General features: G+C 41.8%; 1 protein-coding gene across 6 annotated transcripts in view; it reads right to left on the reverse strand.

The window, feature by feature from the left end:
- Window positions 1-20,734, reverse strand: part of TPK1 (thiamin pyrophosphokinase 1) — a 254,996-nt gene that overhangs the window by 130,657 nt on the left and 103,605 nt on the right. For all 6 annotated transcript variants that reach the window (XR_014557046.1, XR_014557047.1, XM_083706411.1 and 3 more), the window contains one exon: window positions 8,293-8,365. Coding sequence is in view for 4 of the 6 variants with exons in the window: in XM_083706411.1 (XP_083562537.1) it covers window positions 8,293-8,365 (73 nt within the window). In the remaining 2 variants the exon portion in view is untranslated. The remainder of the gene's footprint in view (window positions 1-8,292; window positions 8,366-20,734) is intronic.

The following is a 20,734-nucleotide window of genomic DNA, read 5'->3' on the forward strand; positions in this document are numbered from 1 at the left end:
TTGGGTTACATGACTGGATGCTGCTCCTTAAAAAAATCAAGGAGAATTCTGAGAACCCTTCGCTGTGACATCTGTTCTGCCACGTGCAGTGTGGAGGGGGGCGGCACACAGACACACACACACACACACACACACACACACACAAACTTTTAATATGGAGAAGCATTCAGTCATGTAATCACCTGCTGTTTCTAGTTGTATAATCAAGGAAAAGTTTTACAACTGTTTACTATTGCAACTTCCCTCCTGTTTGTGCAGATCAGGCACAGCCTGAGGCAAAAGAGGCCAAAAGGATTAACTATATACACTGGGCAATTCTAAGCATGTTTACTCAAAAGGAACTCCCACTGTGTTCAACAGGCCTTACTCCTAGGTAAGCATACACAGGATTGCAGCTTCAACCAAGTCTCTTTTGCACAGAGAGCTTTCGTGCTGCATGTCTTCGTTTAAAAATACATTTCCCCCTGTCAGTTTGAGATACAGGATGTACAGAAAAAGTTGAAATGCATTACAATGAAAGGAAATTAGATACATTAAGTGCTTTAACCAGTGACAGCCTAATCTGAAAAGGGAAACTGAATGGAATTAGTTCATGACTAGCCTCTTCAAATACAAAAAGACAGCCATGCAAGGTGCTCAAGACCTGGGGTACAAATTGGTTTGTTCCATGGAGTTGAGTGAAAACTAGTTAAATTTCAGGCAGCCAGTGTTGATCCCAATGTTGATCCCAAAAAGCAGAATATTTCAGAACTCATATTCAAAAAAGCACTCAATGAGTGATTTTTGGCTATGTTCTACTAATTACAACAGTGTTCATGAAGAAGCGTGCATGCACACGAAAGCTTATACCAAGAACAAACTTAAGTTGGTCTCTATATATTTCAACAGTGTTCAGTTTGTGTTGATGAATGTGTAAGTATACAATTTACATCAGCTTGCTACAGAAATATTATCTGAACACCTTGCAAAACCCAAACCAGTTTTTGATGATCAGGGAAACTGTATTTTCTCATTTAGGAACAGGCAAGGAGAGTGCTGTCACACACAGGTCTTGCTTGCAAGCTTCTCACAGGCATCTGATGTGAAAACAGGATGCTGCTAGATGGGCTCTTTGGTCTGATCCAGCCAGGCAGTGGAATAGCTAGGGCTTTTGCCACCCGGGACGGTCACTGATTTTGCTGCCAACACTGTATGCATTTAAGTAGATAGAGATGTTTACATTTGGTCAGATAAATATTCATTGGGAGGTTTAAAAATGTAGTGTATTAAATGAGATGGTGTTTTACTAGAAAGCACCTATAAAGTGCTTTCAAGAAGCATTGTTTCCCAAAGTTTCTGAGGCCGCTGAAAGGGAAAACTGGGCTTGCAAATCTTTAATGGGCCAATGGCACAGGTGTAAGAGCTAGGAAGACATACCCAATGCTGAAATGGTCAAAATCTTTAAAAGTTTTAAAATGAGGAAGGAATTACATACAGTTGGAGGCAGGCTGACATAAAAACCAAACTTTTGAGAACTTGAAAAGTATGTGCATTTTCTAAAAGATAGAATGAAATGTCATGTTTGAAGCTGAATAGAAATTTTATGTCCCCCAGAAAACCCCAATCTCAAATCTTAATGGTAATATATAAACACTGAAAATGAGTAACTCAGTTTTATTCGCTGTTGCAGTACAAGCACCCAAGACAGTAAACCCCACAACAAGCAAATGTAGCAGAACTATGGCGTCTTGGCTTCTGGACCAGCTCTTCATCTGCTTTCACTTATTTTTTGTGGTATGTTTTGAGTGGTTTTGTCAGATGGTTTTCAAGGATTTTCGGATACGGCTCCCAACTCCAGTTCGCACAGACCATCCAATACTGGAAGTCACACCAAAGGCTACTAATGTACAAAAGCACTCTGGTTTCCAAGTGGATGAGGCATCCCTCTCTGCCAACACACTAGTGCTGTGAAAGGAGCAAGACAGCGCTAAATCACACCAAGCAACTTGGAGTTTACTCTTTATTAGCAAAAACAGGACTTGCAGAGGAGTGTCAGGCCTAATGAGCACAAGAAACTCTTCTGAGACAGGTCTTGCCCTCAGGAAGCAGTTGCTGAGAAGGAAGGTCCCCACAGCTGCCCAAGTCCCCTCCTCGCCAAGGTTTTTCCTAAGCAATCTGAGACTGCACCTGCGTGAAGCTAAATTCCCCTCTGCCCTTTTCATTCCTCTCCAGGTTCTGGGAGACCAGGTGGGGAGAAGAGCTCGCTGTACCTGTGACTCTTCACCTGCCAGACTCCTCTTGCCTCTTGGCCTTCCTCCTCTCCTGGTTCACCTTCAGCCCCTCATTCTGGGCTTCTCTGTCACAGGCTCTTCTAGCTCACTAAGACACCTCCTGCTTCTGACACCTCCTTCTCCCAGTCTTCTCCCTCAGACCACTCATCGTCATCCCACCACCAGGCCCTGGACTCTGAGCCTTCTTCCCTTGGGAGTTCCCCAGATGATTCCTCCCACCATTCCTCTGCGTCCACCCAGTCTGTGACATGCTGTAAGCTTAGCCCCCATCCTGGGGGTGCTTCTGTCTTTCATGCAGGAGAAACTGTTATACAGTTACGTTTACTTCAGGTTGCACGTTTTCAGGTGGCGTCCCGTGGCGACCCAGAAGTACCGGAAAGGGTTACTTCCGGATTTTGCCGCTTGTACATGCACATGCACATACACACGCATGCGCAGACGCGGTGAATCGCGATCCGCGGGTTGCATTCTTTTCAGGTTGCAAATGGGTCTCCAGGACGGATCCTGTACGCAACCAGAGGTACCACTGTATAACCATTTATGCAAGCATCTGCTTTTAGCCCATTTGTAGCAACAGGAGGAGCTAACATTACAAAATGTGAATGCTACATTTTTACAGATCCTCTCATCCTGTTTTCTTATTTTACTATATTGAATTCAGTTGGAACAGCTGCACTGGAAGATTTTTGTATGTAAAATGAAGTTAGCTTTAGTTCCAACTGCAGAAACAAATGCCTGCTTCTTTTCTTTCTTTTTTGGATAGTTAGATAACTATATAAAATGGGGGAAAGTATTTAAATTACATTCTTGTGCACTGGAAGATTATAACATTTGATGGACAGGGAACTATATTGTTATTTATTCTACTGAATTCTATTTTTGTCTTCCTTCATGATGGTGAATTGCTTTAGGGGCCAAAGTGTAAATGAGAAATATTGCAAGCTGAGAAATTTAATACACACATGTGAATAGATCTCAGCTTTGATACACTATCTAATAATATGTGAATTTGCTCCAAAGTGAATGAAATACCAATTCTTCATCAATACACTACAAAACATATTCATTAGCAATATCTAGATATCTAAAAAGAAAATGAAGGAACTAAAATAGGAATATACAAAACATTAGGTCAACAACAACAAAAAAGGTTTTATTGTGGTGGGGGGGAAGAATAAAGGTCTGGACAAAAATAATTTGTAAAAATGGTAAACTTCAGTATATTATATCATGTGTTAAACTGTGGAATCAAGTTCAAAATCCTGGCCAGGAATTATTCTGCGCACAAGCTATTTCCGGTGTTCCTCCGACCCAGAAGTGGGCAGCCGTGCAGTGCAGCACCGGTAAGAGCGGGTGGCGGCAGTGGGTGTTGCTGGATAAACGAGTCTCTCAGACCTTATCCGGCCCACGGGCCTTAGTTTGGGGACCCTTGTTCTAGCCTATTATAGCTACTTACAAACATGTTTCTGGTCTCCTCATGTGTAAAGCAACAGTGGGATGAGGCAAAAAAAATTCCTTCCAGTAGCACCTTAAAGACCAACTAAGTTAGTTCTTGGTATGAGCTTTCGTGTGGTATCTGAAGAAGTGTGCATGCACACGAAAGCTTTTGACTATGGCAGACCAACACGGCTACCCATCTGTAAGTGGGATGAGGGACTGTGAGAGATAAAGCTATAGTCCACTTTTAAGAGTTGAGAGCCTGGTGGGTACTGACTGAGAGCTGGCTGTGCCTTGTCAAGTCAGGTAGATATTTTGACACCTTTTGGAAGTTGGGGAGATATCTATAGCACTGATAATTACTTCTTGATTTCACCATGTCTTTGCCAGACAGCACTTATCAGTCCTTTGTGTGCTAAATGGAAGGTGTGACTTCTCCCCTAAGGCTGAATGGGAAACAAGTAATTAGAGGGTTTTGCTGCAGCATCATTTGCTGAGATCCATACATTCTCACTTTTTTGGCTTTAAAATCAGCAACTTTAAATGCTACATATAGTATTTCAACTTTTTATAAACATTTTGTTTCTGATGTAAAAAAGGATGAAAATTTTGAAAGTTAATTAATTACATCATTTTTTTAAAAAAATAAAAAACTCACTTTATCTATTTCTTAACCTGATGAAAATAATTAATTACATTTTGTTAAGTGTAGATATTATTCATGGTGGGGTGTTACTTCTAGGTACTAGGAAATAATGGTCATTTTTTTAAAAAAACCTAGCTAGAATCTGTGAAGCCCTGTCTTAATATGGTATTGTAACAGGAAATTTAAAAAGAAAATGTTCTAGGTGATATTTCCCTGTAAATTATAGCAAATTTGATTTATTAAATTGAAGGCCACCACAGACTTTCTTCAATATGTGAAAAGGCATGTTTCTGTTCCAGAAAAAACTCCATACTTCCACTGCACATTCCATTGAAAGTCTCTCAACAGTAATTAATACCCCATAAAACTTCAGAGTTGAGCAGCTTTACACTCTCAGTCTGTTTCTTCACATAATAACCAGAAAAGATAAGCAGAAATCAAGAAAAATAAAGTGTACACCATTTGCCCTCTACACCATTTGCCAAATGATTGATACTCTGTCAAAGGACTAATACTGTAGTAGCTGCTATATAATCTTCATGTAAACTTGCTGACATCTGAATAAAAGGCAAGTTGACATAAAGATTCACTGAAAGCCTATTTCTACTGAGTATCTTTGGGGGCCTTCAAAAGAGAAAGATTAATGACAGAGCTATCTGTAGTGTTAATGTATTTATTAATGACACAGCAGGTTTGATACTTCTGGTGCCTATTCCCTTCAGACTGTAAACATAGTGAAAGTATCTTTGGAATATTACATTTTCCAGCAAGTTATCATGTTTTTATAAGTGAATTTACTTGGATTACACTGCAGTGACCTGCAAGACCTGTGCCATGTTTGTCATTCTGCCGGAAAACATGCAGCAGTACACTTGTAGCAAGTGCAAACTGGTTGTCTTGTTGGAAGAGAAGGTACAGAACTTGAGGCCCGCCTAGCTACACCTCGAGCTATAGGGCAACATGCAGTTTCTCAACAGAGCTGAATGGACTGTGATGGTACAGCAACACAGGTTGGGTGCCCCTAGGGAGCAGGAAGATCACCCAGTGCAAGAGATGAAACCTCTGGAGGAATGTAACACACAGAAGTGGGACAGTCACAAACCACACTTTGTCTTTACAGCTGCAAAATTGCTTCCATGCTCTCACCTTGGACACAGATTCTGGGCCAGAGGAGGTAGGACAGAAGTTGCCAACCTCAAAAGACACGAAGGTGGCTGTGAAAGGTACAGTGTGCAGAATTCCTGCCATGCCCCAGAGGGAAAAGAGACAGGAGGGGATGGACTTGGAGGAGTCTTTTTCCATTCTTGACCAGAGTCCTTCAGATCCTAGGCTACTGATGGTAGATGAGGATGTTGATAACCCACTTGCTACCTTCCATGGAGACATCAGAGAAATGGAATTGCAGTGTAGAGAAGGCAAGCTGAGAGGGAGGAGTAGGAAGTACACAAACCATAAGGTTCCACCCTTTGTAACCTATTCCAATAATATTCAGATAAGCTCCAACAGACAGAAGGGGAAAACTCAAGAACAGCAGTAGCAGACCTTAGAACACTCCAAGCAGGCTTTGGAAGTGTACAGAATGATTCCTGCCACTCCACAGAGGAGGAAGAGATGTGTGGGGGACAGAGGCAGTAGTGTGAGGAGGAAACAGGATGTCCTGGGAGGTGTGCTATCTTCCAGGTGCAAAGATTCATGTTGTGACTGAGAAGTTCCCAAGTCATAAAAAACCCACTGATCACTATCCCTTCCTTCTGACTCATGTCGGTACAAATAATACCAGGCTTCAAGGATTATGAGACTCTGGGCAGGGAGCTGAAGAGACTTGGGGCACAGGTAGACTTTTCATCACTCCTTCCTGTTGAAAGTCGTGGTCCAGGAAGAGAGAGGAAAATACTGGAGGTAAACCACTGGCTGTGCAGGTGGTGTTTTCAGAAAGGGTTTGGCTTCTTGAATCAAGGTCTTCAAGAGAGAGCTTTAAACTTCAGGGGGAGGGACAGAGGAACTCATGGTACTGGGGATAATAGCTTCATTGATGCACAGGAAACTGAGGTGGTGCTCCTGAAACCTGCTTTAGGGCAAGATATCACAAGAAGAAGGCAGCTGGAGGGAGTGACTCATGGTTTCAGTTGTCTCTACACAAATGCACAAAGTATGGGAAACAAGCAAGATGAATTGGAGCTTTTAGTACAGGTAGGCATTACTGAAACCTGGTAGGATAAGACTCATGAGTGGAATGTAGGAATTGAGGGGTATAACCTGTTCAAAAGGAATAGACCAAACAGGAAGAGAGGAGGAACAGCATTATATGTAAAGAATGTCTACACTTGTGAAGAAATCCATGACCTGGAGCATGGAAAGCAGATTGAGGGAATATGGGTAAAAATTGTAGGAGAAAGAAACAACAGTGACCCTACTGTGGATGTCTGCTATAAACTGCCTGAAGACTGGATTATGACTTCAAAAAGCAGATTACCAAACATTCAAAAAGGAGAGATATACTATACTACTAGTCATGGGAGACTTCAACATCCCAATTTCTCAGCGGTTCTCAACCTGTGGGTCCCCAGATGTTGTTGGACTACAACTCCCATCATCCCTGAGCTCTGGCCTTGCTAGCTAGGGGTGATGGGAGTTGTAGTTCAACAACATCTGGGGACCCACAGGTTGAGAAAGGCTGCAATATCTGTTGGAACTCCAACTCTACCAAGAGTCTGGTTTGTTTCCGGGGGGAGAGGGCGACTGCAGAGGCTCCTGTTTTGACCCATAGAGCCCGAAATCCAGAACCCCCAGGTCAGGTAAGTGCGGTGTGGGGTGGCAATGGGAAGGGGACCTGCTTGTTTGCCTAGACTTGTGCATCACCTGGGGCTCCGATGTGCCACCCCCAAGGTAAGTGCCACCGGGGGCGCCCCCTGCCCCCGGCTATGCTACTGGGTTGGATGGCCATCTGCCATGGATGCTTCAGTAGAGTTTCCTACGTTGAGGGGGTTGCACTAGAAGAATGACCCCGGAGTCCCTTCCAGATCTGTTTTTCTGCTTCAACAATATTTCATCATGTTCTTACCATTTTATGTAACTGTATTTTGTATATATTATAAAATTCTAAACAAACATGTTCTATTTACAAACAAAACATTTAAATAGCTACATTTCTACCGGTAGGACAGGGTGGGGGGCACAGGAAGGAAAGAACGTCAGAAGGGGGCCACGGTCGCAAAAAGGTTGGGAAACATTGCTTCAAGGGATGCTGGTCTGTCATTTGCAGTATGCTCACTGAGGAACGCTTGACCAGCGACAGGACTAGCTCAAGGCGTTTTGCTGCCTGAGGCGAAGGACAAGATGGTGCCCTCCCCTGGGGTACATATAGAAGCCAACAGGACTAGTAGTTGAATTTTATTCCAATACTGGTGAAAAGGACAGGCTCACATAGGGGCCACATGGCACTCATAGCTCTGATCATTCCCAACACCTCAGCATCCTTCACTTGAGGCAGATGCCTAACTTTGCCTCATCGTAGGGCCGGCCCTGACTAGGGATGCTTCAGGAATTTGATACTGTGAATTCTAACACAAACTGATCTGCTCTGAGCTTCTTACTTCCCAAACATTCCAACACAGTTCTTGGATCAAAAAAAGGCCTATCAGTATATGTTTTGAAGCATGTGTTTTGAGAGAAAATACAAATTTAAGATGTGATTTTTGTAAGGTTTTTTTTTAAGTTCACAGATTAAGGAAAAGGATAGAATGGTGTTATGGATCACAAGAAAGTGATATATATCAGAAATACACTGATTTGCTTCTGCCTGAGACACAGTAACCCAGGGATCCTTATTTAGAACAGTTTGCTATAGGGAGAAGCATTTCCCAAGAGTGCTAGGCGATAGAGCAGCAAAATGAGTGTTAAAGATGATTTCTAGGAAATTTTAATTTTAAAAAAACTTACCTTGACTGTATAATACTCCTTTACTTCAGGCATAATAGAATCAAAGTCCCCACTGATGTAATCAGGCAAAAAGCTGAGAAAGAAGTAATAGTTAGATAGATATTTTTTATTAACCTTCTCACACTATATTTCTTGAAATTAAAAAAGAGAGCGTTTGGGGGGGGGAGGGGAGGGATGCAAGACTGAAACAGTGATGTCCTTTTCCAAAGTTAACATCAATAAAATGGATTGAAATTTCCAATCTTCCCGTCTAAGAAACTAATGTCTTGGACTACAATAATTTGTGGTTACTGGGCTGAGATCAGCCCGACTGATGCACAGATATGTAACATTTATCCTTGAAGATACTAAATGAGTGAAAATTATAGCAGGTATCACAATTCATTTCACAACTTTGGTACTTCTTCTGCTACAAAGTCACTCAGAATCTTATTAATGGGCTGATTTTCCGTCTCTTTTATAATTCATAGCATCTAGGCATGTTTGTGTATTCATCAGCAATGGTTAGGGAAAGAAAGAATCCATCCAGTTATAGGAGACAGCTCTCCCATAATTCTACCATGGATGAGCAGCATGGTCTGCAGAGATTATTTTCCATGCTGGGTTTCCAGGGTTGCAAGAAACGAGATAAGAGTCCCCCCACATATGTATAGCACAGGAAGCATCACTGATTACATGAATAGGAAAATCTAGAGTAGTATATTCCTATTTTCTCCCACCCCACTCCGTGTACTTGCAGAAAGGTAGTTTTTCAACACGTTTTGGAAAATATTATTTTGTTGCCATGGAACATTTGGAATTGAAGTTGAATGTGTATTCTGGTGAGTGTTAACCTGCAGTGACTTACATTTCTGCTCACAGAAAGGCTTACAGCTACCTAGAGATTGAAAGGCAGCAGTTATCCTGGAGACTGAAATGTAATGTATGAGCCCTTAATGCACTGCTGCCAAGTCCAGAAGCTGTGCCACGCTCAGCAAACAAAGTATGGCTCTGCCGGTCTCAGTGGCTCCCACTGCATGACACCCAACCTCAATCTCAGAGCCTGTTCTTGTAACACCAGGCCAGGGGCATTAAATCTGAACCTCACATTATATTAATTCATTTTCACTTTTAATCTGTAAACCACCTTTCTATATTGCTATTCACAAGGTGGCTTGCAAGCTGAAGGAACAACAAAATATACAACAAATATCACACATCTTAGAACAATCCAATCCAAAAAAGTCATAATAAAAATATGACTTTAAAATAAAGATCTTATAACAAATAAAGTAATAGTCAATAATTGATTAGAATATAATAGGGCATAATAAAATTACCTCTCAGAATAGTAAGTGAACTGAAATCCACTCTCAGCAATTACAGTAAGGAATTAATAAACCAAACTACAATCAATAAAAATAACAGCAAGTCACAATACATAAAATTGGGGCTGCCATATGTCCAAAATTTCCCAGACATAGCTGGGATTCGGCCTTCAGAAACAGTGTCTAGGTGGAAATCTCTGGAATGTCAGGGGAAATGTTGGGAATGTAGATTTCAGCGATTTTCTTTTTTAAAGTGTCTCCAAACCAGTGGCTGTTCATTAGCGCCAGGTGCGGAGAACACTTGTCCAGCCCTCGCCACTGACGCTGCCAGGTGGGGGCTCACAGGTAGGGCGGGGGCAGAGGGTGCTCTTCACCCTCCCACCTCCCCAGCCCCTGCTACCAACGGGTGAGCACTGGTGCGCCGAGAAGAGGAGTGGAGGGTGAAGAGACCCTCTGCACTCCTCAGCCCCTGCTGCTAATGGAAAAGAGCTGGCATGCAGGGTGAGGCATGGCCCATGTGCCCTCCCACCCAAGCCAGTGCTCCAAACCACCTTAATCTTTTCCCCTCCTTTTCGGAAATATAAAATGGGAAGAAGTGTGGAACTTCCTGCTTTAAACCAGGCAAGTCTTATTCTTCACTTCACTTCTTCAGAAGAGGGACTGCAAAGCCAGCCTGACGCGCTCGTTCCTCTGGAGAACTTTCCATGCAGAAGACACAGACCTTTGGCTGGGCTGGAATTTTAAGCTGGGAATATATGTTTCAATGCTCAGTAGCTGACCAGGGATGGGGAACCTATGGCCCTCTCTGGGTGTTAAGACTACAACATAAGCATTGTAGTTTGTTCTTTTTAGCATTTTGTTGGCTTTTCCAGGCAACTAACACCATAATTTCAGGACAGGAAACTGGCAGAAATATTCTATGGCAAGACAAAACTTCCTAGCAAAGTGTGCCCTTTTATTATTAAGTTCTGAAACTCCAAAAAACAGGATTTCAACATTGCTGTTAATGCTAAAGTAAGGTTTAAGATTAAGATAATCAAAATGCCCCATGTAGTAAGGAAATGCAAAAGTGAGCAACTCAGTAATTGCTCAGGGCTTTTTTTGGCACCTTAATTGTCCCAATTATGCCTCAGTTCTTCACTTAATGGCGTATCTTTTCCATTAAGCTTTTCTTGCCATTGAATGTGATTCCAGATCTGACTGGAACATTGAAAAAGTAACAGACAGGATACTGTGAGGCTCCTATCATAGCTTTCAAAAGCAAGCATCATAAACATCTACAGTTCCCTTAAAAATCCTGAATAGCCCTATGCAACTGCTGATCATCCATGAGCCAACAGTTATCAAGGTTTATTTATGTTTCATTCTGTTGAAAGGGAATAATTTGTGTGCTCCCTTCCTAGCTACACAGTCTTTTATATATTAGTCATTCAAATAATATGCTATGTGTTTGAGCACTTTATTTGGTTTTCGTTTTCCTAATGACTCTCTGGACAAGAACTATTCAGAACAAGGAAAGGTTGAGTTACTATACGTTTTATTATGAACTATTTAACTTTAAGCGCATCCCCTCCACATAACTAGAACATATACCTATTACGCAAGTCCAACACCAATGCCAGTCAGTGACAGCCACTCAAACCTCAGGCAAGGCCTCTGAAAGGGTATGAAAAGTTCCAGGGTGGCTATGGCTGGAAGACTGAAAATAGTCTGCACATCTGCAGTTAATGGTGTGCGGATCTGTGGAACCTGGCCTTTGAGATGTCAGGAGCGGAGTGAAACCTTACAGGTATTATGTTACTCTGCTTCTACTTCTTTCTTGATGCCAGTAATAAGTACCCCTAAAAGTTAAGAAAGCATCATGTTTGGGACTCAGAAAGCCTATAAGCAAACAAAATCCTTCTTCAAGACCTGTGGGCATTTTATTCTGTTTTAAACCTTCAATGCCACATCTCCTGAATATATGTCATCTTTGCAGTAAACAACACAATAACTGTGCTGCTGGGGTATTTAATTTACTTTAATCACCTCACTTGGTATTCTATATCAGCTTATAAATTTTATGTATGCTGCCATGGCTTGTACAATCTATTTTCCTCCCAATTAGCAGTTACAATGATCCATGGCACAGTCTATAGAAAGTATCACGGAATACTGCAGTGAGTATGCGGAAACAGTTGAAAGCATGTGGCAAGTATTATGTACTTGATTCTGCATGACTCTGTTTCCTTGGCATGGCAACTGCACTTACAGTCAGAAAACTGTGATAGTCACAGTACTGTTACTGTGCACATACAGTCGGTGCAGGGTGGTGGATAGAATCATAGAATTATAGAGTTGGAAGGGTCCACAAGGGTCATCTAGTCCAACCCCCTGCAATGCAGGAATCCTTTGCCCAACAGGCTTGAACCAAGCTTCAATTCCTTGCTCACTGGGTGATTTTGGACAAGTAACTATCTCTCAGCATTGCCTACCCTGCAGGGATGTTGGGAGAATAAAATCAGAGTAAAGCCATGCATGATGCCCAGAGCTCCTTGGAAGAAGGACAGTATATAAATGCAACAAACAAACAAACAAACAAACAAATCTGGATAACAGCCAATGGACACAGGCCAAACTCCCACTTCTAGAAGTCCTGCTTTATGACTTCCCTTTCACATTTAATGCTTATAATTCCTCCTGGGCATGGTGGACCAGAGAGTGCTTAAGAAGGACAGAACTTTTTTTATGTACGCTACTACAGCAGCAAGGATCCTGATTGCAAAACACTGGAAGACACAAGATTTACCCACACTGGAGGAATGGCACACGCAGTTGATGGACTATATGGAACTGGCCGAAATGACTGGCAGAATCCGAGACTTGGGAGAAGAAACAATTGAGGAGGACTGGAAAAAATTTAAAGACTATTTGGAAAAATATTATAAGTTGTATGAATGTTAAAAAACGCACCTTTTAGGAAATTCTAGCTTCAGTAAGGTTAAATTAAAGAAATGGAAATCAAGGTACAAGAAGTCAGAGATAGAATAATGAAACAACTTTATTGTGTTAAAATGAAAACGTACATGATTTGGGTCATAATATATTTGAAATTGGGTAACATGATAAAATGGAAGATACAATAAGTATTGAAACAAGTTAACAAATTGCAGATGTTATGTATCACAGAGAATGCAGGGTTGGGAGGACGCGGGGAAGTCCAGTAGATTTGGAAAAAAGAACAAGAAAATTTGTAACTTTCTTTTTCTACTTTTATAATATGTTCTTTATTCTTTTTTCTGTATTCATAAAACTAATAAAAAATATTATAAAAAAAATAAAATAATGCTTATAATGGAAGGGTACTGTAATGGGTAAGGACGCGGGTGGCGCTGTGGTCTAAAACAGTGTTTCCCAACCTTGGGCCTCCAGCTGTTTTTGAACTACAATTCCCATCATCCCTGACCACTGGTCTTGCTAGCTAGGGATGATGGGAGTTGTAGTCCCAAAACAGCTGGAGGCCCAAGGTTGGGAAACACTGGTCTAAACCACAGAGTCTAGGGCTTGCCAATCAGAAAGTCGGTGGTTCAAATCCCCACGACGGGGTGAGCTCCAGTTGCTCGGTCCCTGCTCCTGCCAACCTAGCAGTTCGAAAGCATGTCAAAGTGCAGGTAGATAAATACAGTAGGTACCGCTCCGGCGGGAAGGTAAACAGCGTTTCCATGTGCTGCTGTGGTTCACCAGAAGGAGCTTAGTCATGCTGACCACAGCTCCCTCGGCCAGTAAAGCGAGATGAGCGCTGCAAGCCCAGAGTCGTCCGTGACTGGACTTAACGGTCTGGGGTGCCTTTACCTTTACTGTATTGGGTAAATGTCAGTTTCCACTCCTGATTAAATCAATGACAAGATGAGGCATGCAGCTATGTATTACCAGGTATAAGTCTAGTGAAGGTTCCCCCAAAGCCAGGAAATCACTGCTTCACCTTGGCAGCAGGCTGTGCTACATGACTGTCGAGGTTCCTTCCAATTCTGTGTGGACAGTGTTGGTTGCTAGTTGCATGCTTCCAACATGGAATGATAGCTTCAGTTGTACATATGTATATTCCAGTGAATGTCTAATCTGGGACTTCGGTCCAATGCTCTACCGCTGACAGCCATTCAACTCCAAGAAAGTGATGAAGCTGCAATTTACCACAGGATAGCATAGCATACCACATCAATATTCCTTAAATAGTGCATTTGTTAGGCATGGGGGAGCTTGGCAGAGGCAATTTATTAGCATTTTGCAGCTTGAGTGAACATGGGAAGCCCTTAACACAACATGTTAAAATGAAAGGTTTTTTGATCATTTAATTTTATTATTTTGTTTAATCACTCATGTATCTGCAGCAGTGACCAAAGGAGGAATGACCACTGGGAGGAGCACAGAGAGAAGGATCACCATGGTGCATCTGCAACAGCACAACTGGACGCCTTCATCTACCCCAGTGGCAATACAACATGTCTCTCACACATTGGTTTCTACAGCCATAGCAGGAACTGTAACTCTTCAACGGTTTGGCTCTCCCTACCCACGCCCAAAGTGCGCTCCTCCATTGTCTCCCAAGACAGGTGGATGCCAGCCAGGAACCAAACCACTCCTGTCAGTATAAAAACTGTAGTGGGGTTACCAAACAGTTAAGTATGTTTTAATCCCATGCTTTTAACTGATGAGTTAATCATTCCAAACACACCCCGGAATAAATACCATGCTATCAAATATATAGATGCCATTTTGTGGTTCCTTAATGAAGGTAACAGTTGACTAAGTAACAGACATCTCATTTATTTTTTGGAAGGTCATCTTTAAATGCACATAACCAATCAAGAGATGCAGAAAGATGATTTATTTTTTCAATCGTTGCAGTCTTTCACAGTGGGTATTTTTTAAGTTCACTTCTGCAAAAATATCAATCACTTAATCACACTGATTACCTAAATTAATTGTTATAGCTGAAGCCAAATTCTAAAAGAATAGTCATGTTAAATGAGGCTATCTGTGCTTTTGAGGATTTTGAGCAAAGGTTCACAATCAGATTGGACTCAGTTCCACTTGGCACGAATAGAGGTGAAGATTGGTTAAATCACTGCCACCCGTCATAATGACATGCAAGGGGTTGATCTACCTGGACCAATCTACATTTAGGGACCTGTCCACACCCAGTGATGGAATGTCATCTCTTGGGCTTCTGGCATCTGTTTATTACAGTTCCCTGACCCTAAATCACTTTATGCACATTTGTACAAAATCCCTTGTCTTCATTGTCCACATAATGGTTGGTGAAAATAGACTCTTCTCTATGAAGCAATATATTTCTTACGTTTTTTAGAGGCCCCAAATCTTGTTGTTTTATGTCTAGCTAAGAGACCACCTGCTAATCTGACAGATAAGTTCTGTAAGCAGCAGCAGCCTTGAGTCTGACAATCCGAATTCCACCGTGAACGAGACTAAAAAACACTTCATGGTAGGTTTTAACCTTGCACTTTTGTGATTAGCTACATTCATTGACGTGCTACCTCAGACTGAACGCGGGTGGCGCTGTGGTCTAAACCACAGAGCTTAGGGCTTGCTGATCAGAAGGTTGGCGGTTCGAATCCCCGGGACGGGACGGGACAAGCTCCTGTTGCTCATTCCCTGCTCCTGCCAACCTAGCAGTTCGAAAGCATGTCAAAGTGCAAGTAGATAAATAGGTATTACAACACTGTGCACTTGACTTACTCTGCCATACTAGGCAATATCTTTGGCACTCCAGAAGGGCTATTTCTAAAATAAATCTCAGGTTTCCACATACAAGTAAGTCTGTCCATCAGCAGAGGCGGGAGAGATAGCATTAGAAGATGAGAAGGGGAAGGTAAAATATGATGTTTGAGGACCTTCTAATATAGATAATCTGTTGGAGTGCCCTTGTGCTCTCCTCCTCCCCAGGAGCGGCAGTAAGGAAAAGTCTTTCTCAATGCAGAGATAAAGGTCATTGTGATGCCAGCAGCCATGACATCAACCATTTCTTGTTCTTTCCCCTAACTCCAAGATAAACCAGGCTGCAGATTTCAAACATCCACTTGGTGGGCATGTCATAAGCAGTCAAATAACTAATTCAATTTGACATTCGACTTTTAAGGTCAAATATGCTAAATTATGAATATAGGCCCAGGCAGTGAATTGTGAGTGGCTTTAATCCCCACTCAACCACAAAGCTCATAAGGTGACATTGGACCAGCTGATATCTTTCACCAATCCCATAGGCCTGTTGTGAGGATAAAATGGATCACCCTGATGTACAGTGCTGTTAAGGAACAAGCAAATGAACAAACACAGACAACTGTAATGTTATGACAACAGTTTTAAATCTGTTCATTAAAAAATATTCACTGGTCTACTGAAATGCTTTGAATACTTGATTTCAGTTATATAGGTAAAGGGACCCCTGACTGTTAGGTCCAGTCATGACCGACTCTGGGGTTGCGGCACTCATCTCACTTTACTGGCTGAGGGAGCCGGCGTTTATCCACAGACAACTTCCGGGTCATGTGGCCAGCATGACTAAGCCACTTCTGGCGAACCAGAGTAGTGCACGGAAGCACCGTTTACTTTCCTGCCAGAGTGGTACCTATTTATCTACTTGCACTTTGACGTGCTTTCAAACTGCTAGGTTGGCAGGAGCTGGGACCGAGCAACGGGAGCTCCCCCCGTCACGGGGATTCGAACCGCCGGCCTTCCGATCGGCAAGCCCTAGGCTCTGTGGTTTAGACAGATTTCATTTTAATTAGTTAAGGCTCTCCACTCAAGCTTAGTTCAGCATGCTAGATTCTAATTAAAATGCAAACTTTACACTTGCTTAATGAAAACTGCTACTTCCACTAACTTAAGTAACACTTAACCTTGTTCTTAAAGATAAGGATGGGCTTAAGTCACTTGCTGACTGAGAATTATTTAAATAACCTTATCAAGGTTTTCTGAACTATGCTATTATGCTGCAGCAAAGGTCCATTGATCCAAGTCTTGAATCACCACTTCTTCATGAATGCAGTGATAACTGTCACTCTATTGTCTCTTTAGTACTGTACATCAATATGCATCAGTGCTGCTAAAGAGAATATAAATGCTGACTTACTAGGAAAAACTTATATTTGGAAGTACTTGTTCAAAAGGTCCTATTGGGTCAATTCTGACCTACAACAAGCAGGAGACAATGGCTATATCTACACCTTTCAACAGTCATTAGGTTCCCCAAAGCATTTTGGGAATTTAACTGTGGTAGATTGAAGGGCTGAAAAGATGGCCCCAGCAACCCCTCAATTTCCAAGGATCACTGAGAAGAGGAGATGGTTATTAATAGGTAAATGTTTATATTGCTCTATGCAAAGCAGTGCACAACAATAAAAAACAATAAAACTACATGAGAAATATTATGCAGTAGGTAAAGAAAAAAATAACAAAAATAGTGCAAGAGTCTGCCTTTTTCTCAATGATACATTATAACTAGATTTAGAAAGTATACCTATTTCATTTGGGCAAGTTTGTTACTGGAGATGTGCAAGTAGGATACTTTTTTTGGATGTCTGGATGCTGAAAAAAACCAACTACAGTGGTACCTCGGGTTACAGACGCTTCAGGTTACAGACTCCACTAACCCAGAAATATAACCTCGGGTTAAGAACTTTGCTTCAGGATAAGAACAGAAATTGTGTTCCAGTGGCAGCAGGAGGAAATACTGCTCCTTTCTCGCAGGGAGAACACTCTTGTATCATATTTTCGATTTTGTGAGATTACAAATGTTTCCAAAAACTAGGATATTATTATTTTCCACTAGAATATAGCACTGAGTTAGCTACATTCACAAAATGGGAATATATAGGTTATACATGACAGAATTTATTTAGTGTGTTGGCATTTTCCAAAGTGGAATAGAGTAGCTCACTCCTGCACATCTGTTAGCAGGTTGTACTTTCTGCTCAAATCCTGTCTTGCAGTTCATTATTAACTGGTGACCCAAGTTTCTGTGATGTTGTATCAAGATTAAGAAAATATCACAGTATAGCTTGGTCAATTCAAAGCCTCTGCTGTAATTTCTTGCCTTGGGATGGAGTAAGCAGAAATCACTGAGGAGCTGGTATGCAGTATTAGCTTGCTTGACAAATGTGAATATTGACTACTACATCAACTTTTATTCTTATGTCTACTGATACTGCTCTAGTGAAAGAAACTACCAGCACATAGGAACCAATTCCTAGGGGCTGAGGGATCTTCGCCCCCCCCAAATTATTTGAGTGAGGTACCCCCCAAGTTGATAGCCATTCAGTGTGTGCGCACTGCGTCATGTGATCAATCATGAAGGGCATGGCTTACCTGCCCCCCCATATTTTATTCAAGTTGGCACCTCTGTAGCAGCATGTTGGAAAAATCCCAAAAATGGTTTGATTTTTTTAAGGTTTTGAGTATACAATTTCATGTTGTTGGTTTTTTGTTTTTGTTTTAAAAAAATATATATGAGAGACTGCTCCTCATGTTCCAGTAATATTATGCAAAGCAAAGATGTCTAGCAAATCCCAAGAAGCTTATCAAGACCTTTAGGAGTTCACCCATATGGTTTTAAACCCTACCATAAAAGCTTCAGGGCCTGGTTAAAGGGCTGACACATCAATGATTGGTAGATCTGAAATTTGACACCCAGGATGCCAGTGCACAGTACAGTTTTTGTTTTTACAGTGGTGCCCCGCTAGACGAATGCCTCGCAAAACGAAAAACGCGCAAGACGAAAGGGTTTTTCGGTTTTTGCGTTGCTTCGCAAGACGGATTTCCCTATGGGCTTGCTTCGCAAGACGAAAACGTCTTGCGAGTTTGTTCGCTTTTTTCCTAAAGCCGCTTGAAGAGGCGCAGTTGCGACAGACCGTGCTTCGCAAGACGAAAAACATCGCAAGACGAAAAGACTCGCGGAACGAATTAATTTTGTCTTGCGAGGCACCACTGTATTTTATTTACTTAATCCATTGTTTAATCCATTTGCTCGTCTCAGTATCAACCTCTGCTATTTAACCCTGCTTCCTGGCCGGCAGAAATTGCCACTGTGTCTGCCATGGTTTATATATTCGGGTTAGGAGGGCTGAAGTAACTGAGCTACATGCTGCTAAATTTCACCGTGAACTGGACCATCTATAGTAGCGCTTGACTGTACAAAGGCCTGGCCTAAGGAGTGTGACGGACAGCAGAGCCAGGCCAGTCTGGCGATGCAGTGCCCCTGAAATGCCACCAGAGGGCTGGAGCCTCTCTCTGATTGGCTAGCCACGGAAGGGGGAGGAGCAGAACTTTGAGGGGGAGAATAAAAGGGGCAGTTTCTGAGGGAGAGTTAGATGGGGTGGATGTGAGAAGAGATAGGGCTAAGGTTCAGCTGGAGAAATAGGGAGCAGGATAGGATTTGACTGAGGGAGAACTGGTTCTGGGTGAAGTTAAACATTCACACTGAGGAGACCATTCATAGCGAGAGGACAGAGCCTCACAGCTTGGATAGGGAGACCATCTTGAGGGTCTGGGGGGAAAGGTATACAGAGAGAACAGGAGTGTCCTTAGAGGGTTGGGACTGAACTGGGAGAGTCCAGGCTCCCTGGGTCTCCATCTAGCCAGGAGGGGAGAGTCCTTCTAGGTGAGGGGATCCCCTGGATCTGTTATTCCTCTGGGAATACCTCAGGAGTGGTAACTGAGGAAAAGTGCCCCTCACTCGTGAACCAGGGTATTAGTCTGTGAAGGAAGCTGTGTGTATTAAAGTATTTAACTGAACAACCTGTCATATCACTAAGTAACAGAAACGGAAGTATAACAACTGATTTTGTGTAAAGAGAGGTTAAGAGAAGCTGTGATTGTACACTGTGTTTAAGCCTATGTTTATAGTTAATTAAAGTAAATAAGTTAACTTCTACCCGAAAGACTGCATTTCCTGACTCACTTTGTTTCATAACTTTATTTTTGTTTAATAAACTTTTCTTGTTTCTCATTTTCTTCCTGAGACTCTAATTACTAAGTTTTCCCTCACACAAGTCCCACACTAGACATCCCGTGGTAAATTTGTAAAACTTTGTATTAACTGGTGTACAGTGAGGTGTGTGCACTATATTTAATAGGGGCAGTTAGTGGGGTAAGTCTATGCATTATTAATTGGTGATAAGTGGTTGGATCCACTTCAAGGAGACTCTCCATCTCTAGAAAGAAAAGAAGAAGAAAAGGGTAGAAAGAACCAGGCATTCACGCAAAAAACTTGGTTTACAATGAAGGCTTTCTATGTCCTGGAGAGGAGGGACTTGAACCATTCCAACATCATCTGTCTGAAAGTATAAACTGAAGCTTACGCATTCACTGACTTAATGTAAATAAATAAATAAGTAAGTAAGTAAGTAAGTAAGTAAGTAAGTAAGTAAATACCCTCCCTCTGCTGTAGACTGGAGCTCATTTTAAAAAGAAATACAAAGATATTAAAGATATTAAAGAATAGTGTCCCATGTAAAATCAACTGCACCAATCAACCCTGCAAACTGAGTGATCCACTCTAAGGCCTACTATGTGATGGTGCATGTAAAACTGTCCTTAATGCTATATATTTTGAAGCAAATGCTTAAAATTAACCCAAGGACTTAATTTTTACCAGTGAAAAAGCTTAAACTACTATTTAATGGAAGATCTCTGTGCTATGAATGCAAACGTTTCACATACTGTACGCTAAAGGAGAGCTCAAGCAGACCAACAGCTCCAGCCAGAATGAAATATGTTGTCTGGGCACTAGGCAGTGAACCAAATCAGATCTGATTTACACCCTTGATTTGGGAAAACGAAAACCCACATTAGATTAACATTTTTTCCCCTTTGCTAAGCTTGTGTGCCCAATGAACTCTCTAAATACTGAAATATTAAATCCCAAAGCATCAGAGACTGTGAAGTCAATACTCTGGAAGTTCTTAAAATGAGCCGTGAATAAGATGCTATAATTTCATGTGCTTTTTTTTTTTTTAATAAAGGTAAAATCGCAAGACATCCTTCCTATATGTGCCTGCATTAAGTAGCACACTCCGCTGTGATTTGGAATGAGGTGCTACCCAGCTTGAGAGCCACGGCAATTTTGATGAAAGTTCTCT

The sequence above is a fragment of the Podarcis gaigeae genome (genome assembly GCF_964106915.1).
Source record: "Podarcis gaigeae genome assembly, chromosome: 12".
Lineage (NCBI taxonomy): Eukaryota > Metazoa > Chordata > Lepidosauria > Squamata > Lacertidae > Podarcis > Podarcis gaigeae.